The sequence below is a fragment of the Ambystoma mexicanum genome, chromosome 5q (assembly GCF_040938575.1).
Source record: "Ambystoma mexicanum isolate Mex_15411 chromosome 5q, UKY_AmexF1_1, whole genome shotgun sequence".
NCBI lineage: Eukaryota > Metazoa > Chordata > Amphibia > Caudata > Ambystomatidae > Ambystoma > Ambystoma mexicanum.
Genome location: NC_090933.1, coordinates 497,377,188 through 497,400,797, shown reverse-complemented (window position 1 = coordinate 497,400,797; position 23,610 = coordinate 497,377,188). Strand labels below are relative to the sequence as shown.

General features: G+C 41.9%; 1 protein-coding gene across 1 annotated transcript in view; it reads left to right on the top strand.

Annotated features, from left to right (window-relative positions):
* The window catches only part of LOC138497466 (opsin-5-like), a 973,497-nt gene that overhangs the window by 480,379 nt on the left and 469,508 nt on the right, over positions 1 to 23,610 (top strand). Inside the window, exon 2 of the mRNA XM_069620964.1 lies at positions 9,698 to 9,785. Within this exon, the coding sequence (XP_069477065.1) occupies positions 9,698 to 9,785 (88 nt within the window). The remainder of the gene's footprint in view (positions 1 to 9,697; positions 9,786 to 23,610) is intronic.

Below are 23,610 nucleotides of genomic sequence, written 5' to 3'. Positions count from 1 at the left end.
CTGGGAGTGTGTTCCATAACAGCGGTGCTGAGTATTGAAGGAGGTACCTCCAAAACGTGCCAGTTTGTGTTTAGGCCGGATGAAGGTAGGATAGGCGGAAGAGCGCAGCGTCCTTCCGCCTACTTGAGATTTTACTCTGTTAATAAGATAGGCATTTGTTTGTCATTTGAAGGACAAGGTCAAGATCTTATGAGAGATCCTGTGTTTCACAGCCACCAAGTGAAGGGCCCTCCTTGCCTCCAAGACATGAGCACATTTTGGCAGTCCCTGGATGGCACAAAACCGCGTTATTCTGCGCAACTTGCAAGACTTGAATCTTAGACTGCAAGGTGCCTGCCAAGAGCCTGTTACACCGTGGTCGAAGTGACTGGGAAAGGTTTATTTTTCACTGTTAACAGTTAGACTACTTTTTGCAACCAATTACTGTATTCCGGAACTGTTCTTTGTAAAGTTAAAGCACACTTTTCCACTTTTCCATTAGCCAGTAGTCATAGTTAAACTGAAATCTATTTCTAGTAAATATGCTGTCACCGGCCTGCCTGCAAAACGTGAAAAATGTTTTACGGTTTGCTCCCTTCCTGCCTACTTTGTTCCCAGCCAGGGCACAGTTACACTACCTTTTTTGGTACACTTCTACCACTGCTGTTACAATAGTCAAGTCTAGAGTTGACTGATGCGGTGGCAAGCAGGCTGCAGTTATTGGTGGAGAGGAAGGGGCGAATATAGTTAATTCGCTTAGTGACAAGGCTGCATGTTGAATGGATAAAGGAGACGTGTTGTCGCATAGATAACTCGTCATTGGGAATGACCCTCAGCTTCTTGACCTTTTTTGATACTGGGATAATGTTATCCGCAATGGTGAGCCTAGTTTGCCCAGATGGACTTTAGAAGCCACAATCAGGAGCTCTGTCTTTTTACAGTTTAAGGCGAGGGAATTATCTACCATCCATGCCTGGATGGCTTTATAGATGGAATTTATAACAGCTGAATCCTGCTCATACTCCCCACTGAGCTGCAAGATGACTTGGGTATCATCGCCATAGTTTGTATACCGGACCCCTAATGTGTCTAGCAAATCTAGAAGTGGTTGAATACAGATATTGAACAGGATCGAGGGATAGGCATGATCCCTGTGGGACACCACATGTTTGGAAAATGGGGTTGGAGCTCTACTCACCGACAGACACTCGAACAGTGCGAGTGCCAAAGAATGAAGAGATCCACTTGGAGGTAAGATTGGAACAATGAGCAACCTCCCCCAAGCATGTAACCAGTAGAGAGTGGTCCACCAAATGGAAGGCCGCAGAGAGGTCCAGAAGCACCAGCATTTGTCACATAAATGAGAAATGTATCCAAATACCCTTGAAAACAAACTTGAAAAGCTTAGCCTTTCCTTCTTATACATATGAGCTCCATCTATTCCCCTGAAGGAAAAGGAAACCTGGTGGCTGGGCGTGGATGAGCGAAAAAACTGAAAAATAGATCAATATTTTCTTGCCAGAAGGACAGAATAAATTTGAGGCTTCGTATATTTTTCTTGCTACCTATATTTTGCTCTTGTTCTCCCTCTCAATATTGTACTTCTCAGACCTTTTCGCTCCCTATATGTGTAAGATTTCACACATTTTTTTTTTTGCATTTGCTTTTATGCTCACCTTACATTGTTCTTTTAGTACCTGTTGAGATTGTTCGTATGACGTGAAGATAAAGTTTTGAAGGCCTGTGAACCACAGATCCATCATAATGTTATAATGTTGTGTAGAAAGTGAGGGAGGGTCCAGTGAGGTCAGTTTGGGATGGTGAAGGATAGTGTAGAATATATTTATGGGGTAACCAGCAGTGCAGGGAATTCATTTCCTCCCCACAATCATAGGAGGCACACCAGTTTAGCATATTTGGACTCGCTCTGCCCTTGACAAATATCACACCACGATTACCCCTCACCCCTTTGCAATAGATAAACCGAGAATCAGGCTGGTGTGTAGAAAGAATATATATTTAATCAATAGACAAAATCAATATCACACAAGAATTATCACGGGGCACGCCACCTTACTCTGGCATAAAATCTTTCCTTCCAACAAAACTTCAATCCAAATAAGTTGAACACCATTCACTGTTGGTAATACAATTCACAGAATCTCTAAGACACAACATGTGCAATTTTCATTTCTGATCTCAAATTCCCCCCTGTTAACATGTAAAGAGAAGCAAAGCTCGAATAAATACTTCAAATGAGTGGGTCACTCACAAGACTCCTAATGTAAAGAATTATGCAACACCCTGTAGACAATTTTACTTTTCCATATAATGTGTATGTGATCTCAAACCAAAAGTAGCAATTTGCTATTGGGCAAAGAATTGACATGCACAGCGCCATTCATCTCTGACATCACTGCATGATTTCTGTTTCTAACAATGTTCTTGCACAACCATGATTTAGCAAAATACGTTTCTCAACATAGTGAACAATTTTTCTTTACCACTATGAAATAAAAAATCTCTCTTCAGTTTGGAGTCTCTTCCTCACTCCCAGTAGACAGTGTGTTTTTAAATCAGTTATTTCACTTTGTTTAACCTAGAAGATGCTTTTCTGCCCAGCACAAACCCAGAGGTTCAGTAATGTTTTAGCACCCCCTCTGCTTTGGTACTGGGTTCAGGGATTGTTAAACCATTCCAAAATTCATTTTTGTACATGCAACCCTTCCCTTTAGGGGGTTTGGGGTAGGCAAAAAGGTTAGCAGGTAATCCCCAATTAATTTAACAACTATAACATTATTCACACTTGACTATGTGGGAATTAATTAATTTATTAATGAATAAGAAACGGTAGGGATCTACTCTGGATGCCCACCCCATTAATAAGGGGACTATATTAATTCAAAAAGATCCCCACTAATGGTTGGCTCATGTACTAACTTTAAATCACTCTGGGCCTATGCTCAGGGAAAGGTCCTCAGGCCTTCTGGGTCATTTCACAGGAAGCATAGGGACCTGGTTAGACTGCCTCTCCAAACTGATTTATGGATGGCCTCCAACATCAATCCCTCGGTTTCTTTCCTGGATCCCTCCAGATTTTAGATCACCTTTCTCCTTGTCTCATCCATCTCCTTCTGTCTCCTTGTGATTGTGGTTCTCCTTTAATCAGTTTTCCCCCTTTTCCCACTGTGTGTCTACTTTTAAAATCTGCTAACCACACACCAAATTATCTAAATTATGAGGTGTCGGCTCATCGGTTCATACTTCTGATTGGCCCTCTATTGTTTTACTCCTACACAAGGCCTAGTCCCTTTATTCTAATTGGTCCTTTGGTTTTTAGGCTCCATTTCTTGGAGGTATGACTCCACCCATTTGAACAACTTCAAATATGAAGTCAAAATCTTCAACATGATACTTTTCTTTAAATTACAGATAAGTGTGCCAAACTATATATTTCTGAATTGGTCTGATCATGCCGGTCGCAATGTACAGTGTCTCATGTCGGCACACAGTTGCAGGCGCGAATGGCAGATTTCTGTGAGTTCTTCAAACAGGAGAACAATTAGAATCATCAAGAGATCTTACATACAAGTAACTGGTTCCATTAGCTACAAGGTACCTGAATATTTGATCTATAATTTATTCTGGGGAGTTGTAATCACATTTTAGCTTATAATTCTAGTTCCCAGTGTCAAATCCTTTGGGGAGTTGTATCACCAGATGAGGCTTTTCAAAAGCTCCCGGGGAATATTTGAACTATCCCTGTAGGTGTCATGGCTCCTGAAATAATGGAGAGCATATGATTTCCCACATAACCCTATGCGGCATATAATGAGATACATACTTTCAACTTCAATTAACTGGCATATTTTTGTTCCCATGATCCATGTCCAGGCCTGGTTATCTCTCATGGTTGATCTAACCTGCAATAAAACACATACCATTCTTCCTCCCAGGGTTGATTTACCATTTGCCTTCTTATCTTATCTCCTGTAATATGCCAAATGTGTTCAGCCCAGAACATCATCATGAATTGAACTTTAATTCTGAATATTTTCCAAAGGTTACAATCCATTATCTGCAGTTTTATTTACTCAGTGGTGGCCATCTCACCCCACTAAAACACTTCCAAGGGACAAACTCTGCTCCCTGCCTGACTCTGTGAGTTTCAAAGGAATTCCCCAGATGTGTCTGGTAATTGTACTGGGCAGATAAGCAGGGCTTGGAATTTGAATCTGCTGGGGAAGGTTTTCTTGTGTGAGCAAATCCTGAAGCCAGTTCTGATGAATAGAAATGACACATCTTTCTTTATACATGAGGCCTGCATCAATATCTTACATCACACAAGGTTCATTTTTTTTCTCCTGCACCATGCCATCAATACTCATCTTTATATCAAAAACTATATTGGGATCACTCTGGCAATGGAGTTTCATCTGTATGGTGTTCATGGTTCCAAGCTGCCGAATGCACACATTTCTCCGTGGCAGCTCGGTTGTAGAAAAGCTGCACTCTTGGTTATCAAGCCCATGTAGTTGGAGTTAGGTATCAGGCTTTTTCAGCCCAGTCATTCGAATATAGGCCACACTTAATTTTTACTTTCCTGAAATCGGCATTTGTATGTTTGAAAATGAAATGCTGGCCTTGTCTCTGCCATTCAACAGTGTACTTTCATATTTCTGCACCTTTGGGCCCAACCTGGCCAGGGGCAGTTCACTGATGTACTGTGTTTGAATTTGTCCCACAATAGAGGTCTGCGTTCCCAATGTACTGCTTATATTTTTGTAATAAGTACTGACTTCATACCTACTGCATGGTATCAGCATCTGCATAGCACTAGCAATAAGCTGTCTGTTCAGGATGAGCAACCTACGGGAATCAGTGACAACACATGCAGCAAGAGCCCATCTGAGATCAGTGGCAGTCAGGAGACAAGAGCAAGCAAGATTCATCACTGTGTGGGGTAGACAAAATTAACCACCGACTAGAGCACACCTAGGGGCAAGGACCACTACTAATGGTATGAGCTTGCAAACCCATGCCACTATTATAGAACAAGACTTTTCAATATGAGCATGTGTAAGAGGAAAGGGCCCACCAAGGTACTTGGAAACTGAATACCAGCGCACCGGGTAGCCTGCGGTGCAGAAGACTTCAACACAAAGTTTACATCACAAACAAAGATGTGAAGACCATGGATGTTAGAGCGGTGCCTTGCTTGAATAAACAGTGGAATGTCAGGCTTATTTTAGTTTTATAAACAAAACAAAAGTGACAATAGTTTGTAAATAACTGTATAGACTGCAGCAGTCATGCAAAGCATGTCTGGTCTCCTAGTATTTATACCCGCCTCAGGCCCTACAGAATAAAATGGGCAGTGTGGCAGTAGGGATTTCTACATTATTTCAGAGCAACATGTGGAGGAGGATTTGGTATTGACCGAAATGTTTCCCTTTGTTGCTTTGTTTGGGGTATAAGGGCCAGCGAATTTATGAGACCCTGTCTGGTCTTCCAGAAGATGATCCCATGGCAGATAGTGTCAATGATTTGGAAATACCATTAAAGAAACTGGACCGTCACTTCAATCCCAAAATGTGCACCATTTTAGAAAGATACAATTTCGCCACACACATGCATGAGCAAAAGGAGTCATTCAAAGACAATGTGACTGCCCTCAGACACAAAGCACTGTCATGCAATTTTGGAGGTAAGCATATTTGCGTTGAATTTATGGCACATTATTCCAACCGTTAAATTAAAGACGAGCTCTGGCTAAAGATGACTGACCCCAAATCGATGAAGTGATGAAGTGATTGTTATAGCCATTACATCATAGTTGGAGCATTCCATGCCTTGCTTGGAGCACACGAGTAAAGCTCCAGACAGGAAAATGTCCAAAGAAGTGGAGGAGTGACTAACACAATGGTGGGTCAAGAAGTGTGGCTAAGCACGGTTCACTGCACAATGTGGGAGGTGACATACTGTGCTTCAGATGTGGCAGTAAGACCTATTTGGCAAGCTCAAATGTGTCTCCTGGTAGGAAAGTGATGTGTACAAAGTGCAAATGTTAGGGACATGTTGCTAGTTATTGCAGCAACTTTGAGAGTGGGCCATTACCACATAAGGGTGTCAGGCTAGTCATGGAGGGGTTGTGCCTTGGTCATCATATGAGGATGAAAGTATTAACCCAGATGTTTTACTAATAAACACGATTGGAGAGGATGGTGAAGACGACTGTGTGTGTATGTAAATAGAATGAAAACACAAATGTTAGCTGACTCAGGATGATGGATGAACACGATGTAGCTCTAGACAAGGTTTTGAGAATATTGTCAATGAGGGGCCTCACCTTGATAAGGGATAAGGGTATGGGAAGTTAGACCTACAATGACTAAGGTGGAAGTGAGTAATTTTTAAGTATGATCGAATTCTATCCGAAATGTGCAGAGAACATGTATGAATGAGGTGTTTGTTGAGGAAAGGGAATGAGTCGCGGTGTGTTCGAGTATTTAAGGAGATAAAAAAGGAGATTGACCTGTCAATTCTTTTAGTGCAATTCCATAAGAGGTGCAAACCCATCATAATGTTGGATAGCAGCAAAATACGTTATGTAATTCTATATGTAGTTTTATAAATTGCAGCAGTCCCCCAAATGCATCATAACACTATCAAATGAATGAGTCGGAAGGATCAAGAGTACCATTAGGCTGAGTCAAATTGAAAAGGAGGTTTTTGAGCTGTTTCTAGAACGTCAGTAGAGTAGACTCTCTCTGGAGGGAGGATGGTAATGTGTTCCAGGTGTTTGCTGCCTGACCTGCAAAAGAATGCCCCCTCTACATTTCTTTCCAATGTCTAAGTATGACAAGCTGCCTGTCCTCATTAGATCTTAAGAATTGGGTCAATGCATGCAGGCTTAATGTATTCAATTGTAAATTGAAGACTTTTTAAAAACCAAGCAAATGCTCTTGAATATATATATATATACATATATATATATTTTTACAGAGAGCCAATGTAGAGGGTGCAGTAACGGGGAGATATGGTCATATTTTTTCTTTCCAGTAGAGTTCTACTTGCAACGTTTTGTACATTTCGAGAAATCAAATATTTGGGAAGTCCTAAATAGATACTGTTATTGAAATCTAAAAGTGAAGAAATATATGAATCCATCACTAAAACCTAATGCGAGAAAGTCAGATAAAGAAGGAGATGTTGTCATTTCCTAATCAGAAAAAAACAAAGTAGAATTGGGTGCCATGCGATCTCAAGGGGGAGATTTGGGTGAGGAGATTGAGATTGCACAAGCATAGAGACTATTGAAGGTGCCCATGAAATGATAATTAGCAATGAAGAACAAGGTATTGGGGTGTCATTGGGCCATAGAGAAATTCAGTATGTTTGTGTGGGAATCAGAGTTCATCCTTAGAACTGATCACAAACCTTTGAAATTAATTTTTGAGTCTAGAGGGTTGGGCAAAGTGTCTGGACGGATGGCAAGTTGGATAACGCAGAAGCAATGTCACAGTTTTCATGTAGAGATAGTAAAAGAATGTGAACATGGCTTTGCAGACCACCCGTCTCAATTTAAGGGGAGAAGGTGGTAGTGGCAAATGGATGGAGTTGTTTTTTATGATCCATGATGGTGTGATCGGGCAAAATGAATGGGTGGGACCAGTGAAAGAAGACATTGGTGGGATAGCTGGGGGTGTACGTTATTATTTCGAATACAAACATTTCGAAGACGAAAATGTCGAATTCGAAACGTTTGCATTCGAAATAAGAACCACACAGCTAAATGGCTTTTATAGACCCCACTCCCCAATCCTCTCACTTACCGTTTGGAGGCACACTTCGCTGTGTGCCGCCGAGTCCCACCCTCGCCAGTTCCCTTCACTTCCGTGGATGGGTTGCAGGGTACTTTTCTTTTTCTTTTTTTATTAAAAATCATTGTTGTTTTTGATGGTGGGGACAACCCCAAAAGCCCTGATTGAATTATGTCAAACAAGGGTGCAGGGGACACCCCTGCAACCCCTTCTTCACTTATTCACTATAATGAGAACCAAATGGTTGAAATGTTCAGCATTTTCGGTTTTATGTAATTTTTGTGCAGCCGAAATCCGATCATTTCAACCATTCGTGTTTTTTAACGATATTTTCGTGTAGTCCCATAGCTGAGATAAAGTATGTGAAAAACCAGTGGCCGAGCAAGAGTTCCCTCGTGGGGGAGCGAAGGAAGTACTGGGAGGTGAGAGATGAGTTAGGTGTGGATGGAGAGCTATTGTAACACTCGGGAAGAGTAGTGGTACCCCAAATCTGTTTCGGAGAGGGTGACTGCCTTGAGACTGCATGCTACTACTGGAGCAAATCTCTTTGAACTCATAAGAGGTCGGAAGGGATACCAGACTGTGTCCACTGTGGTTGGGACATGCAATGGCAGTAGCAATGAATGTTGAACGTGTGGGAGAGAAAATACAGGTAACAGAAAAGATGAAGGGTGACTGGGTTCACAAGAAGGATTTTAAAAGCCAGATGTGGAAGAGAGTGACTTCATGAGAATAAGGAAGGCAGTGATGTGATAAAAAATAAAGGGTCCATGCTTCTGGGTGACCCGGGGAGGGTGGAGAAGGTATTGAGATGTGTGGTGCATAGAGAGTATGGAATCTGAATAGGGTAGTAAAACTTAGGCCTTCCCCTTGAGGATCCCTTTGCAAGTGATAAAGGAAGAGAGGTTGGGATTTCTCGTATGACATGCCGTTAGAGTGTGAGGGTCTGCGGATAATAGGTCGATCATAATAACATGATACCACGTAGAACATGGAAAGGCTCCAGAGGGGTCCGTTGGTGGTGGTGAAGGATGGAGGCTTCCCGATGTACTTCATCTATTTTGGTGATAAATACTGACTTGATGTTTTAATTTTTTTTTATTTTTGTATTGCATTTAGCCAAATTGACAGCTTTTTACAAAAATAAAACCATATCAAGTTAAAATAAAAATTCCAATCATTACAACAATTAATTCATATTACAACTGGGTATTTTCCACAGTTAAAAAACGACAAAAAAGGAGTTATTTCCCTTAAAATGAAAGAATACATACATTACAATCAGTTAAGGACTGGTTGCTCGAACAGTGGCTTTATGTCTACTGCGTGGTGCCAGCATTTTCATAACAGTACCCCTGTCATAGAGCTTAAATAGACTTTGCCATTTTAATGTAAGCTTTTTTAACTACCTGTACTTGGGCATTTTCAAGGAAAACTTTCCAGTGCCCGAAAATTTCCCAAGGAATCAAATGTGTCAGTAAAACAGGTTTTGTGGTGGAACATGAGTGATAAGGAAGCTAGCTTCAACCCTCCAGAAAGAGAGTTTCAAAAGCAGGAGTGGAAGTCACCTGCCTCTTAATCATTCCTAATACTATATACTTGGTCATGTGGGTTAACCAGTCACTTTTGTCTTGTTTCACTCCTGGAAACTCATACTCTGTAAGTCAATTGTTTACAAGTGTTTAAGCCATGTAGTCATACCTCTATCTTTCTATAACTGCCATTTTATATGACTAGTACTTTTAATTATTAGGGGCAACCATATGGTACTTTATTTACAAACTAATAACAAAAGAAACATTTTTTTGAATGAAGTAGTATGTTTGTAGTTAATTTTCAGAGCGCTTTCTTTGTTATTCTAACATGATAAGTAGTCACAGTTTACTGTTTTTTAGATGCTCTCATCTCGGGGTAACACAACCTTCTACTCAAACATTCCAGAGTCCGCTGACATCACTGTTGGAATAATCTACCTAATCTTCGGTAAGTATGTTTTCAAGGATAATCCCAAATTCCATTGTTGCCTTTTTTCTTATTAATTTTGACTACTGTCCAAGAAATGCTTTCGTTTTTCAACCAGGATTTGGCGTTTTACGAGGGCTACAGCATTTGAGAAAGGCTTGTCTTTCCCTAAACCCTGGATTCTCGGTGATTGCGCACCTAGACAGTTTTTCCAGAATAACCCAAATTATGCAAATATACCCAATTCAGACCCATAGAATTACATTTAGTTCATGAACATTCATTGGGAATATCATGATTACTATGTTGGATTTGGCCTTCAAAGTCTATAAGCACGTTCTAAGGCTGTCATTGAGCTTCTATTCTATTAATTGTTTTACCATGGCAACCAGGTCACTACAACACTTCAACTATTTCTGCTTTAATAATAGTGTTGTGAGGTATCCATCTTCAAAAAGAGCAGTAGATAATACCAAACTCTTATTTATAATGTGTGAATAGTAGTATCTCTAGCTGTCAGATAGCACAGTGAGCTAAGCGCTCGCCCCTGATATCTGTGCGCAGCCTGCTGTGGCAGGGTCAATTCAGCCTTTCATCCTTCCGCGGTCGATAAATTGAGTACCACTCTGTGGGATAACAAAGTCTTCTGTTATTTCAGCACTCTGGGACCTAGGGGTGTGTAGCGCTATATAAGAAATACATTATTATTAGTATTATTAAAGGTGCATTGGATGGTGTCCCCATAGTAAGGGTCTGATCAGTAATGTTATGTTTTAATTTCACCATGAATAACGATAGAAATAAGGAACCCAACTCCCATCGAAGGTTCAATTCTCAGATAGGGTTTAACAACTCAACATTTCTTTCAAATTAGAGAAAAAATAAATGGAGATGTTTTAGAGTCACGAGACTGGCACAGTGAGGGACTTTTTTGGAAAAGTAAAGCGGCATTATATGACTGGAACTCAAAGATTTTGGACACCAAATGCCTACATTAATCAGGCATAGAGATCCTGAGCCCGCCTACACGCTTTCTGCGTATTTATGGTCTGTTCATTAGTCAGGTATGTGCTTGCTTTTATTTGTGTGATTATGGAGCGTCAGACATGTTCTGTTGCACTCAGATCTTAAAGCATTGAAATGTGCATAAACATTGGATTAGTGGCCAAGAGAGGTAATGACTAGGGGAGGAAAGACAGTAGTATCTATGAAGTGGGGCGATAAAGTGAAAGTTCGGCCAGGTGATGGGTCTCTGTTTTGCTATCACTTCAACACTGTGTCCCATGGCGGACCCAAGGATTTGCAGGGCCCGGAGTGGCAAAAGCTTTCCAGGCCCCCCTGATTTGCATAAGTAGTGACATCATCGAAAGTAATGGTACAGAATGAGTCATTGATACTTGAGAGAATCATGAACAGTTACATTAAAATAAGTTGCTAGGAGCAAAGCAAGTCTCGAATAAACCATGTGAGGTACAATATATGAATGGTCACTGTTATTTTTTTTCCTTCTATATAAAGGATGGTATCATAATTGAGACTTTTTGAAGTAGTGGACAGTGTGAGCTAAATTATTGTATGGACTTCTAATTGTGGCAGATAAGGCACAGTGAGATAAAAGGATTTTCCCGGGAACACACACTTTGATTGAGTGATGAAGCAAGAATTCGAAACCAGCCTGTAACTCCTGTACTGCAGCCTGTAACTCAGGCACTTGAACACACATCTCCCCAGCTGTAGTGTATTGAAGAAATATTCTTTTGTGCAGTTCTTCTTGCAACTTTGGTTTGAAAGCACCACCTGACTTTAGAATGCAGTGGAAAAGCGAGTGGTTGCATTTTGCTGACTGAAGTTAACTGTTGTTTCTACAGGGTTTTCATGATTGTTTTTATTTTTATGGTGTATTCATGTGGCCACCTTGTTCAATCTAGCAGTATGCTTTTTATTCAAAAGCTACAAATACAGATAATGTGTTAGCTGTATAGTGCTACGATTTGTTGGAAGCCATACGCAATGACCTACATAAATAAACAAAAGATAGTTTGTCAAACGAAATCAACCTCCAAGCAAAACATAAGGTGAGGTACATAGCCAAAGAATGTCTACTTCTGTGACTGTAGATTCTGAAGATGTCAGAGCAGGGATTGGGCCTGGGCCATACAGGGCATACAGATTCTACAGCAGGATTGCCCTACAATGCAATTGAAGTAGTCTCTTCTGAAGGGCCCAGAGACAATGAAATTAAAGAGTTTCACGGGTCTTCAAATGTTAACAAAATCTGTGCAAGCTCAGACAACAACCTCTCCAGTTTCCTGTCCATCAACCTCTCTTTCCACCTGCCGGGACCTGGCAAATCATCATGACCCACTTGCCCTCTAATCCTTTCCCCTACATACCCCCTGATTGCTGTTCAAAGGTACTCCTTTTTTATAGAGAAGACTTGAAAAGTATACAAATCAAAACCGACAAATCCTTAGACAGATAGGTTGAGCAAAAAGAGGATGATTGTAGCATTATGTCCCGCATCTCGAATGGATGTTTATATTTAGATTTCCACCTGCTAGCTTAAACTTGTTTTCCAAAGCCCAAAAATGTGAGCAAATTTGGATACACCTGAACCATCCCTGAGAATCCTGTGAGCAAACCTTAGTCAGTCACATGAGCATCTCAAGGATGTTAAAGGCCTCTCCTGATTTGCTTCAGTTTTATGCTTTGTTAAACAAAGGTAAGGTAGCAGGTGCAAATCTTAGATGTTCATGGACAGCGCCTCATTTTTCCAGTACAATTCGTAATAAATCCGGCCGTCTGGATTAACTATTTGTATCACATTGTGTGATACCTGCCGACCAACACAATGCTATGCAGATGTGCCCATGGTATGCAACTGCTCTCATGAGATCTTGCGATCTATCTCTCTCTTACTCTCCATTTGAGGTTGTGAGCAGTAGTGCAGAACCCTCATTGAAGGCCCCAAACACTGATTTAAGGCAAGAGATGTTATACTAGCTCACAACATTTGCTCAGAGGATCTGTGTATTTCAGTTCACTATTTATGAAGTATGATTTGAATAACCAGGCAGCGGTACCACAGACATTCATCCATACATCCAGCTAAGTGTCTGCAGAGCCAATGATCACATCAATGCAAATTATAATCAGTAGATTAATATGATATGTGCTCCCTTGCAAGCCATCTCTCTTTCTCTGTTTGTTTTCAAGCAGTGTCTCATACAGGCCAACCTTATAATCAGCATCCAATGGACTACTTGATCATATTTCTAATTCCGAGTAACAGAATTCTTGGGGAACCTGCCCTCTAGCCAATAGGTAACCTGCATTTTCTATTCCTTTGTTACAACATTTCTCCCTCCCTATTTGTGAAAATAAATCATTGGATATAACAATACAAATATCCTTTATGATACATATTCAGTGAAATTAAAACAACAATGTTTTAAACAAAGAACTTCTGGTTAAGGTAAAGGGAATTAGGGGCATCTTTGAACACAAATTTGAAAAAATCTTTAAATGACTCTGCAAAGCTTTTTGTTGCTGGGCCAATAATTGTTGGGAACATTCTATTTACACAACTTCCTAATGCTCTATTTGCAATATTATTTATACTCAGGTTTTATGTGTTATACCCATCAATCCCGGAGCAGCATTTATGACATAACAATTGGTAGATTTAGTTTTTGTCATTCTCAGTGAGCTACATATTTGTGTACCCACATTTTTGTTTTGTTAGGCAAGCATATTTCTTCTTAAGCGCAGTCCAATGCCCACCAGTTCGATGCATCAGTTATTAATATCCTCATTGAAGTTATCACTGTGTGGGTATGTGAGACTGAAGGTTCTATGCTGCGTGCAGTCTGATGGTTGACAGTCACTTTTTGATTTTCCACTAATCAGGATAATAGGGCTGCACAATGTACACCTGGTTGCTTTCTTAATCTTTTTAAGGAGCATAACAATGAGTGATTCCGGACAGGATGCAGGAGGTAAACTGCTCCCTGAAACAAAATGTAATGTGCCTGCCAGTGCTCCACAAGGACCATTAATTGTAAGTCGTATATGTATGTATTAATTGAATCTTAGCAGCAGCTTTAGAATTAACTTCTTTCACCGTGTTTTTAGTTTTCCGTCACATATAAAGCAACATCTGTTGGCAAGTGAGCATTACCTGACCCTTCTCCCGTGTGGCTGCCACTGTTATTTCTAAGCAGTCTTCTGAAAGATAATGGCCAAATTACAACTCTAATTCAGCAATGGTGTAATATAAATGTCTTAATCAAGTGTGCCTTCAGCTACTTGATTTATAATCAATATGTATATCCTGACATTTCTTCATTGCTCTTAATCCCTGTTAAAAACAAGCTTGGGAAAAGCCAAAAAGTTTAGCTCCTTTGTAGTAATCCGAGTCCAGCGGTAATCCTGCTGGTGCTACCGGCGGGTTGCCGCCGGACTCAGAATGATTCACCGGCACCTGACCTACTGGTGCCACCGGCTCATTCCGAGTCTGGGGGCTGGGAAGTCAGGCGCCGGTATATTTTTAAATCCCCATTGGGACTCTATGGGAGTGGGGACATGGAAGCACCGGCACTGTTGTTAACGGTGCTGCTGCACCTGTGAAATGTCTGTCTACCATAACCGCTGCCCCCGGCAGTGTCAGATCTGTTGGGCCTGTGGCCCCAGCAGGCAGACTTGTAGTTTGCCGGTCCGGAAACAAGGTTGCCGGTGAGCTTACCAGCACCCTTGTTTCCAGACCGCCAAACTTATAATGAGGCCTATTATATAAGAATTTGCTGGCACTGCCATTATATGCCTAGGTACGCACACCATTTTCAAGCAGCTGTTGCCATCTTCTGGCCAAGAAGTTTCATTATGGCAGTGCCTGGCAAATGCCAATGTCATGCCAACACACATGTCCAAACTGTTGGCTTTAACAATACTTGTTAGTTCTGGAGACGTTTTGATATGCAAGTGTATCCAGTGGGACATGCATGAATTAAACTAATCTAAGAAGCTCAGAAACCCCAGCCACACCCCCACCACTGCAATATATTGTTTTTTTTACAATAATCCTCAAACACTCTTGAAAGATAACATTTTACATTCTGCACTACAGTAAAATAAATCTATGTAATGTAAGCCGGCCCCTTAGTCCCACACATTTTCATAATAAAAACATGGCGCATATAAATGTTTTAAATTGGTCAGCAAGCTTGCTGTCAAAACAGGGATGGTAGATTTGAATAGAAAGGTAACAGAAAGATCTAATGCAACTCTCTGGAAACCTAGTCCTTCAAAGAACAGGATTATAGCAATAAACAGCTGTTCCTTTTAAAGAAGCCTAAGAAATGTGGTTGTGAAGCTTGGAAGTGCTTCATACATTTCCAAGTGACATCTATGTGCATGGTAATTGCAAAGAATAGGTGCACGGTAATTGCAAAGAATTTTGTGAGACAGCGAGTGCTGGAGAAGGACTCCCTTCAAACTGCACTAAATCACAGCACATAGCCAGAATCTTCAGTCAGAGAAGAGGTCATCAATGTCTTCTTGCGGGCTAGGGCTGTGCTATGTTCACACTGTACACATGCAAGACACCCTCTAGTTTTCAAAGCATGGCACTTTAGGTCTGTTGCCCAGTAGGACTCTGAGGAGGTTATCCTAAACCACATAAATATACCTGTGATTTGAGCAGCCCGCAATCTAAGTCAAGCCACACATTCCTGGAACCTTCTTATTGGCTATAACAGATTTTTTTTAAACACAAGTGAAAATATTCAGACCGTTATTGAACCCGTTCGGATTGCATAATAGGGTTGAAATGTGTTCACTGCAAGTTACTTGAGAAGGTGCTGACAGATAAAGCTTGGTGTATTTAAACTACTTATTTTTTATGTAGAAAGCATACAAGATAGAGAAACTACAAATAGTGTTAATTTCTGGCTTGTAGTTAAATACACATTATTTTGTCAAAGCAATGCTTTATGCTCTGCTAACATGAGCGCTCATAGCAAATTATCTGATATTTTCTCACAGTATTGTGGAAACTCAAAAAATACATTTGAAAAACATGGCAACATGCCTAGTTAAATCCAAATTGTATTTTCAAACACTTCATTACACTGTAATAGAAACAAATGTACATTCTCACACATAGAACAGCTTTGTAAATTGTAAAATGGTCAGGTTAAATGATTCTTAGTTTAAACAAAATCCATGTTGCACAATAACTGAGAAATAAGTGAAATCGTGCAAAGAAAAAATGCTCACTTATGCACAGTCAGTCATAGCAGCAGATGCTAATATGCTACATTTATAACTAGGGGTTGTACAAGTCTGAATATGAAGTGGTTTAAGTTAACATATGGGGTACTTACTTGTTAATGAATGAGAAATAGAATTGACAGGCTTGCACAATGTTGAAATGAGCTGAAGCAGCTGGGAATGTTTTTTCTATGGGCAGCGTAGCAGCCGTTCAGTTCACTCTATGATGGACAGTCAATAAAGAATGGAATGACCATCACTGGTTATGGGTTCTAAATTAGAAGACAATCATGCCTAATTTTCTAGGCTGAGAACCAGATTAAATTTGCTCTTCTGACAAAGTAAAATTGGCTTCAATTCATTAGAAACTAACAGGAAAACCAGTGCAGCTGATTGAATGGTTGACACCCACTTGTTAGGATTGGATTGGCTAAAAGGGCATCAGGTTGGAACAAATGAGCTGAAATGGAGGTCCTAATCCTTCATAAACCAACTGTACAAGACAGAAATGGACCTATTTCTCAGAGGCAACCAGAGGGCATACTACTTTACAGCCAGATGGGCAAAATCTTGGAAGACACAATGGTCCCACATGACTTGACTACAAGGGTGAGCGTGCAGGCAACTCATGTGATGGCTAAGCCAAAATATTAGTGAAAAAACATGGGCCCACAAATTGACACTTTGCCAATGTTTCCAATTTCTGATTTGTAATGCTTGATTCAATAAGTTGGAGGCAAAACAAACTAGATTGCAGAGATGAACGGTTTTGGAAACAAGAAGCAACAATGTTCAAATGATTTCACCCTGAGACAGTCAGCTGCTCATTGTGCTAAAGCTTGACACTGACAATTTTTCTAAATTCTACTTTGTGTTTGTTTCAATATTTTGCGGGCTGAAATAAGTTATGTTTATCCATGTTTGCAACATATATTTTTCTTTTTGATGGTTACCCTATTAAGAGACACAATTATGTATATTTCTTAGGTAAGTCTTTCAACCACCTATGTATTGTTTTGTTTCAGTGCTGTGAATAATCCTATGGATCACTCACTAAACCCCTGCATATAGTCTCCTCCTGGGTGGCATGGGAAAGGCAGATGCTGCCTGATCCTAACCTTGGCGGTGGTGTTCTGCGGGAGGATCACCTTGTAGGAGACAAGGCTCAGAGTGGTGAGGAGATCCCGTGGGTTGAGACAGCATTTGTCCTTTGAATGGGAGAACCTTTTAAAGTTACCAGAACAAGTGACGGCCTATTGTCATTATGAGGTATCTGAACCACATATAAGATCTGTAGTTTTGAACGATAATATCTTTAAACCTGAACAGAGTGTCATAACAGAAAGACAATGGGGGGTCATTACGACTTTGTAGGCAGCCATGTTACTGTTAGCACCATGGCAGCCTTCAAAGTCGTGTCCGGGTAGTCGGAATGGGGACTTACCGGGTCATTCCAACCTTGGAGGACCCGGTAAGTCCCCATTCTGAAAACCATTCCCCATTCCCATTGGGGGCCCCATAGGGCTCAATGGGAATGGGGAAGGAGCTAATAACGGGCACGCAAATAGCGGGCCCGTTATTAGCTCCCTGCTCCCTTAGCGGCTCCCGCTAAGGGCAGCTGGTAAAACCAGCTGGCCTTAGTGGGACCTGCTAAGGGACCTCAGAATGCGGCGGTAGGGGGTTAATGGCACCGGCACCCTTAGCAGTGCTGTTAACCCCTTACCGCTGGCCTCATAATGAGGCCCAATGTAAGGTTATTCAAGAAAAAAAATCCTCCGAAAATTATAATGAAAAAGAAATCAGAAATATTGCCTGAAGTAAATTGTCTTCCTCTGTAACAACACATTTTAATGATTCATCATTAAATGATTTTAAGGAAAACAACTCCCCCTTTAAAACAAAGAAGTTACAAAAAAGAACTAACTTTGTTGTTGGGGACTACAAGTCCCATAATCCCATGAGTGCTGGGACGATGAAAAGGGCTGAAGAGGCCTAATGTGGTCGTAGTCAGGCAATTAAGCCTAATAGCCCACATCTGAAGGAGCCTGAGAGGGATAAAAGACCCCCTCAGGTGCAGGCAATAGGAAAGGGAAGAGATAGGAGCTGGAACTTTGACCAGAGTTTGTGCAGTAGTAGCAGAGGCAGAAAGAAGAAAGCACAGTGTTGGCAATCCAGGCAGAAGTGGGAGCACCAAAGGGATGCCGGAACTCTGACACAGCAGATATCACCTGCTTGTTCTGTGAGGGTCCTATTTCCCATACTCTGCGGTGCAGAGGCTGCGCAGCCGAAGGCATGCAGGAAGGCTGCCTTTCCCCATGTGGTCCTAATTGCAGAGGTTGCCATGCACGAAGTGTGTCAGAGACTGAAGTGAGGAGTTGTTGTAACACTGTTGATTTCAGGAGCGAGAGGGGCTCCTTTATCGAGTGGTTGGACTGAAGACACCTCCAACGAGGTGCCTAATTTCACTTTCCAGAGAACAGGAACTTTGAATCTGTATTCACTCAGATGACATTTGCTTATAAAGAATTTTTAAGTACTTAAACATTGTATCTGCAGTTGAAGAGAGAGCAAACATTGCCCAGGCCAAGAGTATTCACCTATTAAGACTGAAAGAGGCCTTTCACAAAACCAGAAAGCTATCTAACCAATACTGTGAGCCTAACAGAAATTCAACCTTGACTAAGATACAAGTGTGCAAGGATGACCTGAAGCCAAGAGAGTGGCACCAATGTTTCTGGGTAATTATTTTGGCTAACCATTGGCAGAGAGATGAAGGCAAAGTTGGGGAAGGGAAACTTGCTGTTTATAAATGTTCTTTGAAGTTGACACAACCTATATTGACAAACACTGTCAAAGAAAGAGAGAAGTGGGTCCTAAAATCAAAATTGGGTTGCTGCTGTTGGTTACAGGTAGACAAGAGAGTTAAAGAGGCTGCTGTAATGACACAGCGTTGGTCACTGTGAAATAGATTGGAAACGTGCTCACATGGGTGTGCTACGATGCTGGGTTTACAAACCACGTTAGCTGTCTAGTGCTTCTCCAAGATGGCGATCCGGTGTCCTTTTCACTCCAGTATATGCTCAGCGCATTGCGTTGCAACCCTGAATCCTGGTGCATCAGATGTTTTTTGGCTTCCTATTTCCTGCCTCTTCAGTCCTTCGGTTGTTCTTCCTGGCTTATCAGAGGATCTGCTTTAGCACAAATCAGGGTTTTTTCTGCCCAATCTGGGCTTTTCCCCCAAAGTGTTGTCCCTGTGGGGGGTCCATATGCTTGTCTTGTGTAATTATGTGCAGGAACTGTGAGCTCTAACAGAGACAGACCGTATCTCTTCAAGGATCGAAGAGCAGACAGAGAGAAAAAGGGGCGATGGTGGAAAGAGGAGTCTCCTGAAGTATTTGCATATGAACAAGGTGAGCCATCCAATGTTATTTTTGAGAGTTTGCAATGCGAAAAGGAGATGGCCAACCTAGAACAGTATCAAGAGTTGGACTCTGCTGTACAAGGACTTACCTTGGAGGTGCAGACATTAAAAGCTGAACATGCGGCATTAAGACAACGTCTAACAGCGAGAGAGGCTCAGCCAATGGATCTGCCACTCCTGGGACTGGTCTCAGGGAAGTTTAACGGATCCCCAAAACAGGTGCAAGAATTCCTTGATGCTTGTGCAGTGTATTTCACCTTTCAGACTAAAGCCTTTTCCACTGATAGATCTCAGATTGGGTTTATGATTTCCAACATGACTGGCATTGCTCTCTCATGGGCAACCCCGTTGGTAACATCGGTTAATCCCATGTTACAATATTATCCCTTTGTGGCCTATTCTGCCAATGAAACCCTTTTAGACATCTGACTGGGTATCCACCTTTAATAGAATAGCTTCAGAAACTGGGTGGCCTGAAACCGCCCAGCATGCCATTTTCCGGAGAGGATTGGACAATGACATCAAAGATGAATTGGCCTGCATCACTCGGCCAGGCTCCTTCTCTGATCTGGTCTCTGTTGTCCTTCAGATCGAATTCCAACTAAAAGAGCCCCGAATGGAACAAAAGAAGTTCAAGGGACTCCCTTATGGGTTACTACCGCCAGCCTCTGCTCCTTCTTCTGAAACACCTTCCCACAAGGAAACAATTCAGATTGGCTCAGATTGGGGGCCCTTAACTGCCACCGAAAGAAGGAGAAGAAAAGAACTAGGCATTTGCCTATATTGTGGCTACAAGGCAAATTTGCAAAGAGACTGCCCCGATGTCCTTCCAAGAAGACAGAGAAACAAAAGACCCTGGTACTAGAGGGGACTACGATACAGGGTAGCAACCAAAATCCCACCACTGCTTTCACCATTCCCCCAACAGTGAAGCATTCCAGGTTACTGGTACTCTGTGTATCCTTATGGCTACCTAAGACAACACCATTGGAGATAACTGCCCTTCTTGACTGTGGCAAAGCAAGCATCTTTATAGACACTCTTTGGGCCGATAAAGAACAGATCCCAAGGGAAGAAAAGAAGTCGAGGGAGTCGATGGCCGGCCGTTGAGTTCTGGTCCTGTCACACATAGTTCTCTACCGATTGTTGTTGATATCAGCACCATGAGACCTTGTCTGTTGATTTCATTCGGACTGCCCATTTCCCCATAATTTTAGGCATACCCAGGCTTCATATGCATAATCCCTCCAGTGAATGGACTAAGAACACACTTCAGTTCCTATCTGAGTACTGTACCACTCACTGTCTATTGAAGCGTTGTGAAGAACCCATCAATGCCACCAACATACAAGAGTCGTCTTCCACCTTAGGGGTTCACCTCATACCTACCATGTAGCAAGACCTTTGTGATGTATTTGAGGACAAGACACCCAAAGAACTGCCTCCTCATTGACCCGAAGACAGCGATATTGACCTGACTCTTGGCGCTACTGTCCCTTTTGGGAGGATGCATTGATTGTTGGTGCCTGAGAAAGAGGTGCCCAAGGAATATCTCGAGAATAACCTGCAAAACAGACTCCTGAGAGAGTCCAAGTTGTCAGCTGGAGCCTTTCTATTCGCCCCCAAAAAGGACTCCAAGGAACTGCGACCTTGCATAGATCATCGTGGTCTCAACAGAGTCACCATTCGAGACTGCTATCCTATGCCATTGATCAAGGACATCTTGGAGGCAGCTCAAGGGGCAGTACTCTTCAGAAAAGTCGACCTGCGATGGTAATACCACCTTCTTCACATACGTCAGGGCGATGAATGGAAGACAGCATTCAGAATGCCTTATGGTTACTTCGAATACCAGGTCATGCCTTTTGGGTTGGTTAATGCACTCGCTGTCTTCCAATCCTTTATGGACAGGATGTTTGCTGACCTGTGATATCACTCAGTGATTATTTATTTTGACGACATCCTTGTCTTCTCCTCATCCAGAATGCTACACCATCTGCATTTCACTGAAATATCGCATCAGTAGATAATTTTAATTGGAAGTTCATAAAGAATTTTTCTGAGATTGTCTTACCTATAATTGCTCTCCTCAAGAAGGATGTTCCATTTAGGTCGAGTGAAGGCGCTTGACAGGCTTCTTCTGAATGGTGTCACCTCTTGTTGGGTGCCACGTTCCCCTTTGAGGTTCGCACTTAGCACCATAACTTGAAGGCTCTGCAACAGATGGAATGTTAAAACTCTCAGCATGCCAGGTGGGCTTACTTCTTCTTACAGTTTGACTTCTTTGCTACTTACCTTCCAGGTAGACACAATGTCCTCGCTGATTGCCTTTCAAGGAGTCTTGATCTTGTTAAGGACTAAACTTCCATCACCGATAAGATGCTACATAATAAACAATTTGTACACGCCATATGCTCTTTCCTGCAAGACGTGAGGACTGCCTCTATTGGCTGAGATGTCTGGAACTCAGGAAGTAGTGACCAACACATTACTAAGGAAGATGGCTTGTTGTTTCAGAGAAGCCATTTGGCAATTTCCAACTCAGTTCTCCAACAAGTTATTTTCTGGTGTCATGACTCCAGAGCTGCCAGTCATAAGGGCTTATTCGCCACCCTAGACCTTATTTTCTGTTTCCTTTGGTGGCCAACACTAAAGAAAGACTTAAGGGAATATGTTCCCATGTGCCCTGTTTGCACCCAAAACAAGTACACTACAGCCAAGCCTTTAGGATTTCTCAAACAAGATCCCACTCTGAAAAGGACCTTGGCATCACATTTCGATGGATCTTGTGGTGGACATGTCACCCTCCCATGGGTGCACTACTATCATGGTTACCATAGACTCCTTTAGCAAGATGGCCCACTTATATCAATTACCTGGGGTCCCTGTGGCCCCTCAGATGGCCACCATGCTCTTAAAGGACATTTTCAGACTACACGGTCTTCCTCTTATCATCGTTTCTGATAGAGGTTCTTCGTTTACCTCCTTGTTCTGGAAGACGCTATGTGAACTCTTGGGCATTAAGAGGGCTCTGTCATATGGTTATCACCCACAGAATAATGGGCAGATGGAGAGGCTTAACCACACAATGGAACATTATCTCATCTGTTTCACTAATGCAAGTCAAGACAATTGGGTGGAACTCTTGCCCACTGCAGAATTTGGCTACAAGAATACAGTACATACTGCAACCCGATTGAGTCCTTTTTTTATAACACTGGTTTTCACCCAAGGCTTCTTCCTGTTACCGCTTTTCCACCTTCCAAGATGCTTGCTGTGGACTCTAGATAAGAGTACACAAGGAGGCATACATGAACCTGGAGCTTAGCAAACAACAAAATAAGGTCTATGCAGACAAATACAGAAGAAGAAGTCCTGAGTGGGACGTGGGTAGTAAGGTTTGGCTGTCAACAAAATACTTACCCAGGCGGGTTCATCCATCCAAACTGTCTCCTTGGTTCATCGGTCCATATGAGATTGTCACCAGAATAAACCTGATAGCTGTTAAGCTTTGTCTACCTAAACAGCTACGGTGAATACATGCAGTGTTCCATTGGTCTCTTCTGAAGCCTTACCTTCTGCACAGGTATAAAAGGAATTAACCAACAGCACTCATTCCTTCCTCTGAAGACACAGAAGAGTACACGCTTTTCAAGACATGTGACTCCAGATATTACCTCAGAACTCTCCAGTATTTAGTGGATTGGAAAGGGTATTCTACTGCTGAAAGATCTTGGGAATCGGTTACTCACATACATGTCCACTGTTGCTCCATTGTTTTCATCTACTTCATCCTTGGAAACCCAGTATGCCCCACAGTTAAGGAAGGGTCATTCTGTCATGACACAGCATTGGTTGCTGTGGAATGGATGGAAACAGGCTCACATAGGTGTGCCCAGACGCTGGGTTTGCAAACCGCGTTAGCGGACTAGTGTTCCTCCAAGTTGGAGATCCAGCGTCATTTTCACTCCAGCAGGTGCTCGGCCCATTGCAGTGCAGCCCTGCATACTGGTTGGTCAGACACTGTGCTGCTTATCTTCATTCCCTTTCCTTTTGCCATTCTCGGGACTCTATCTTTCACAGATTATTTATTTTGCCTGTCTGTCTTGGTTATTCTTTTCCTAGCGGCTCCTGCTCCTGTTTTCTCACTAGCTC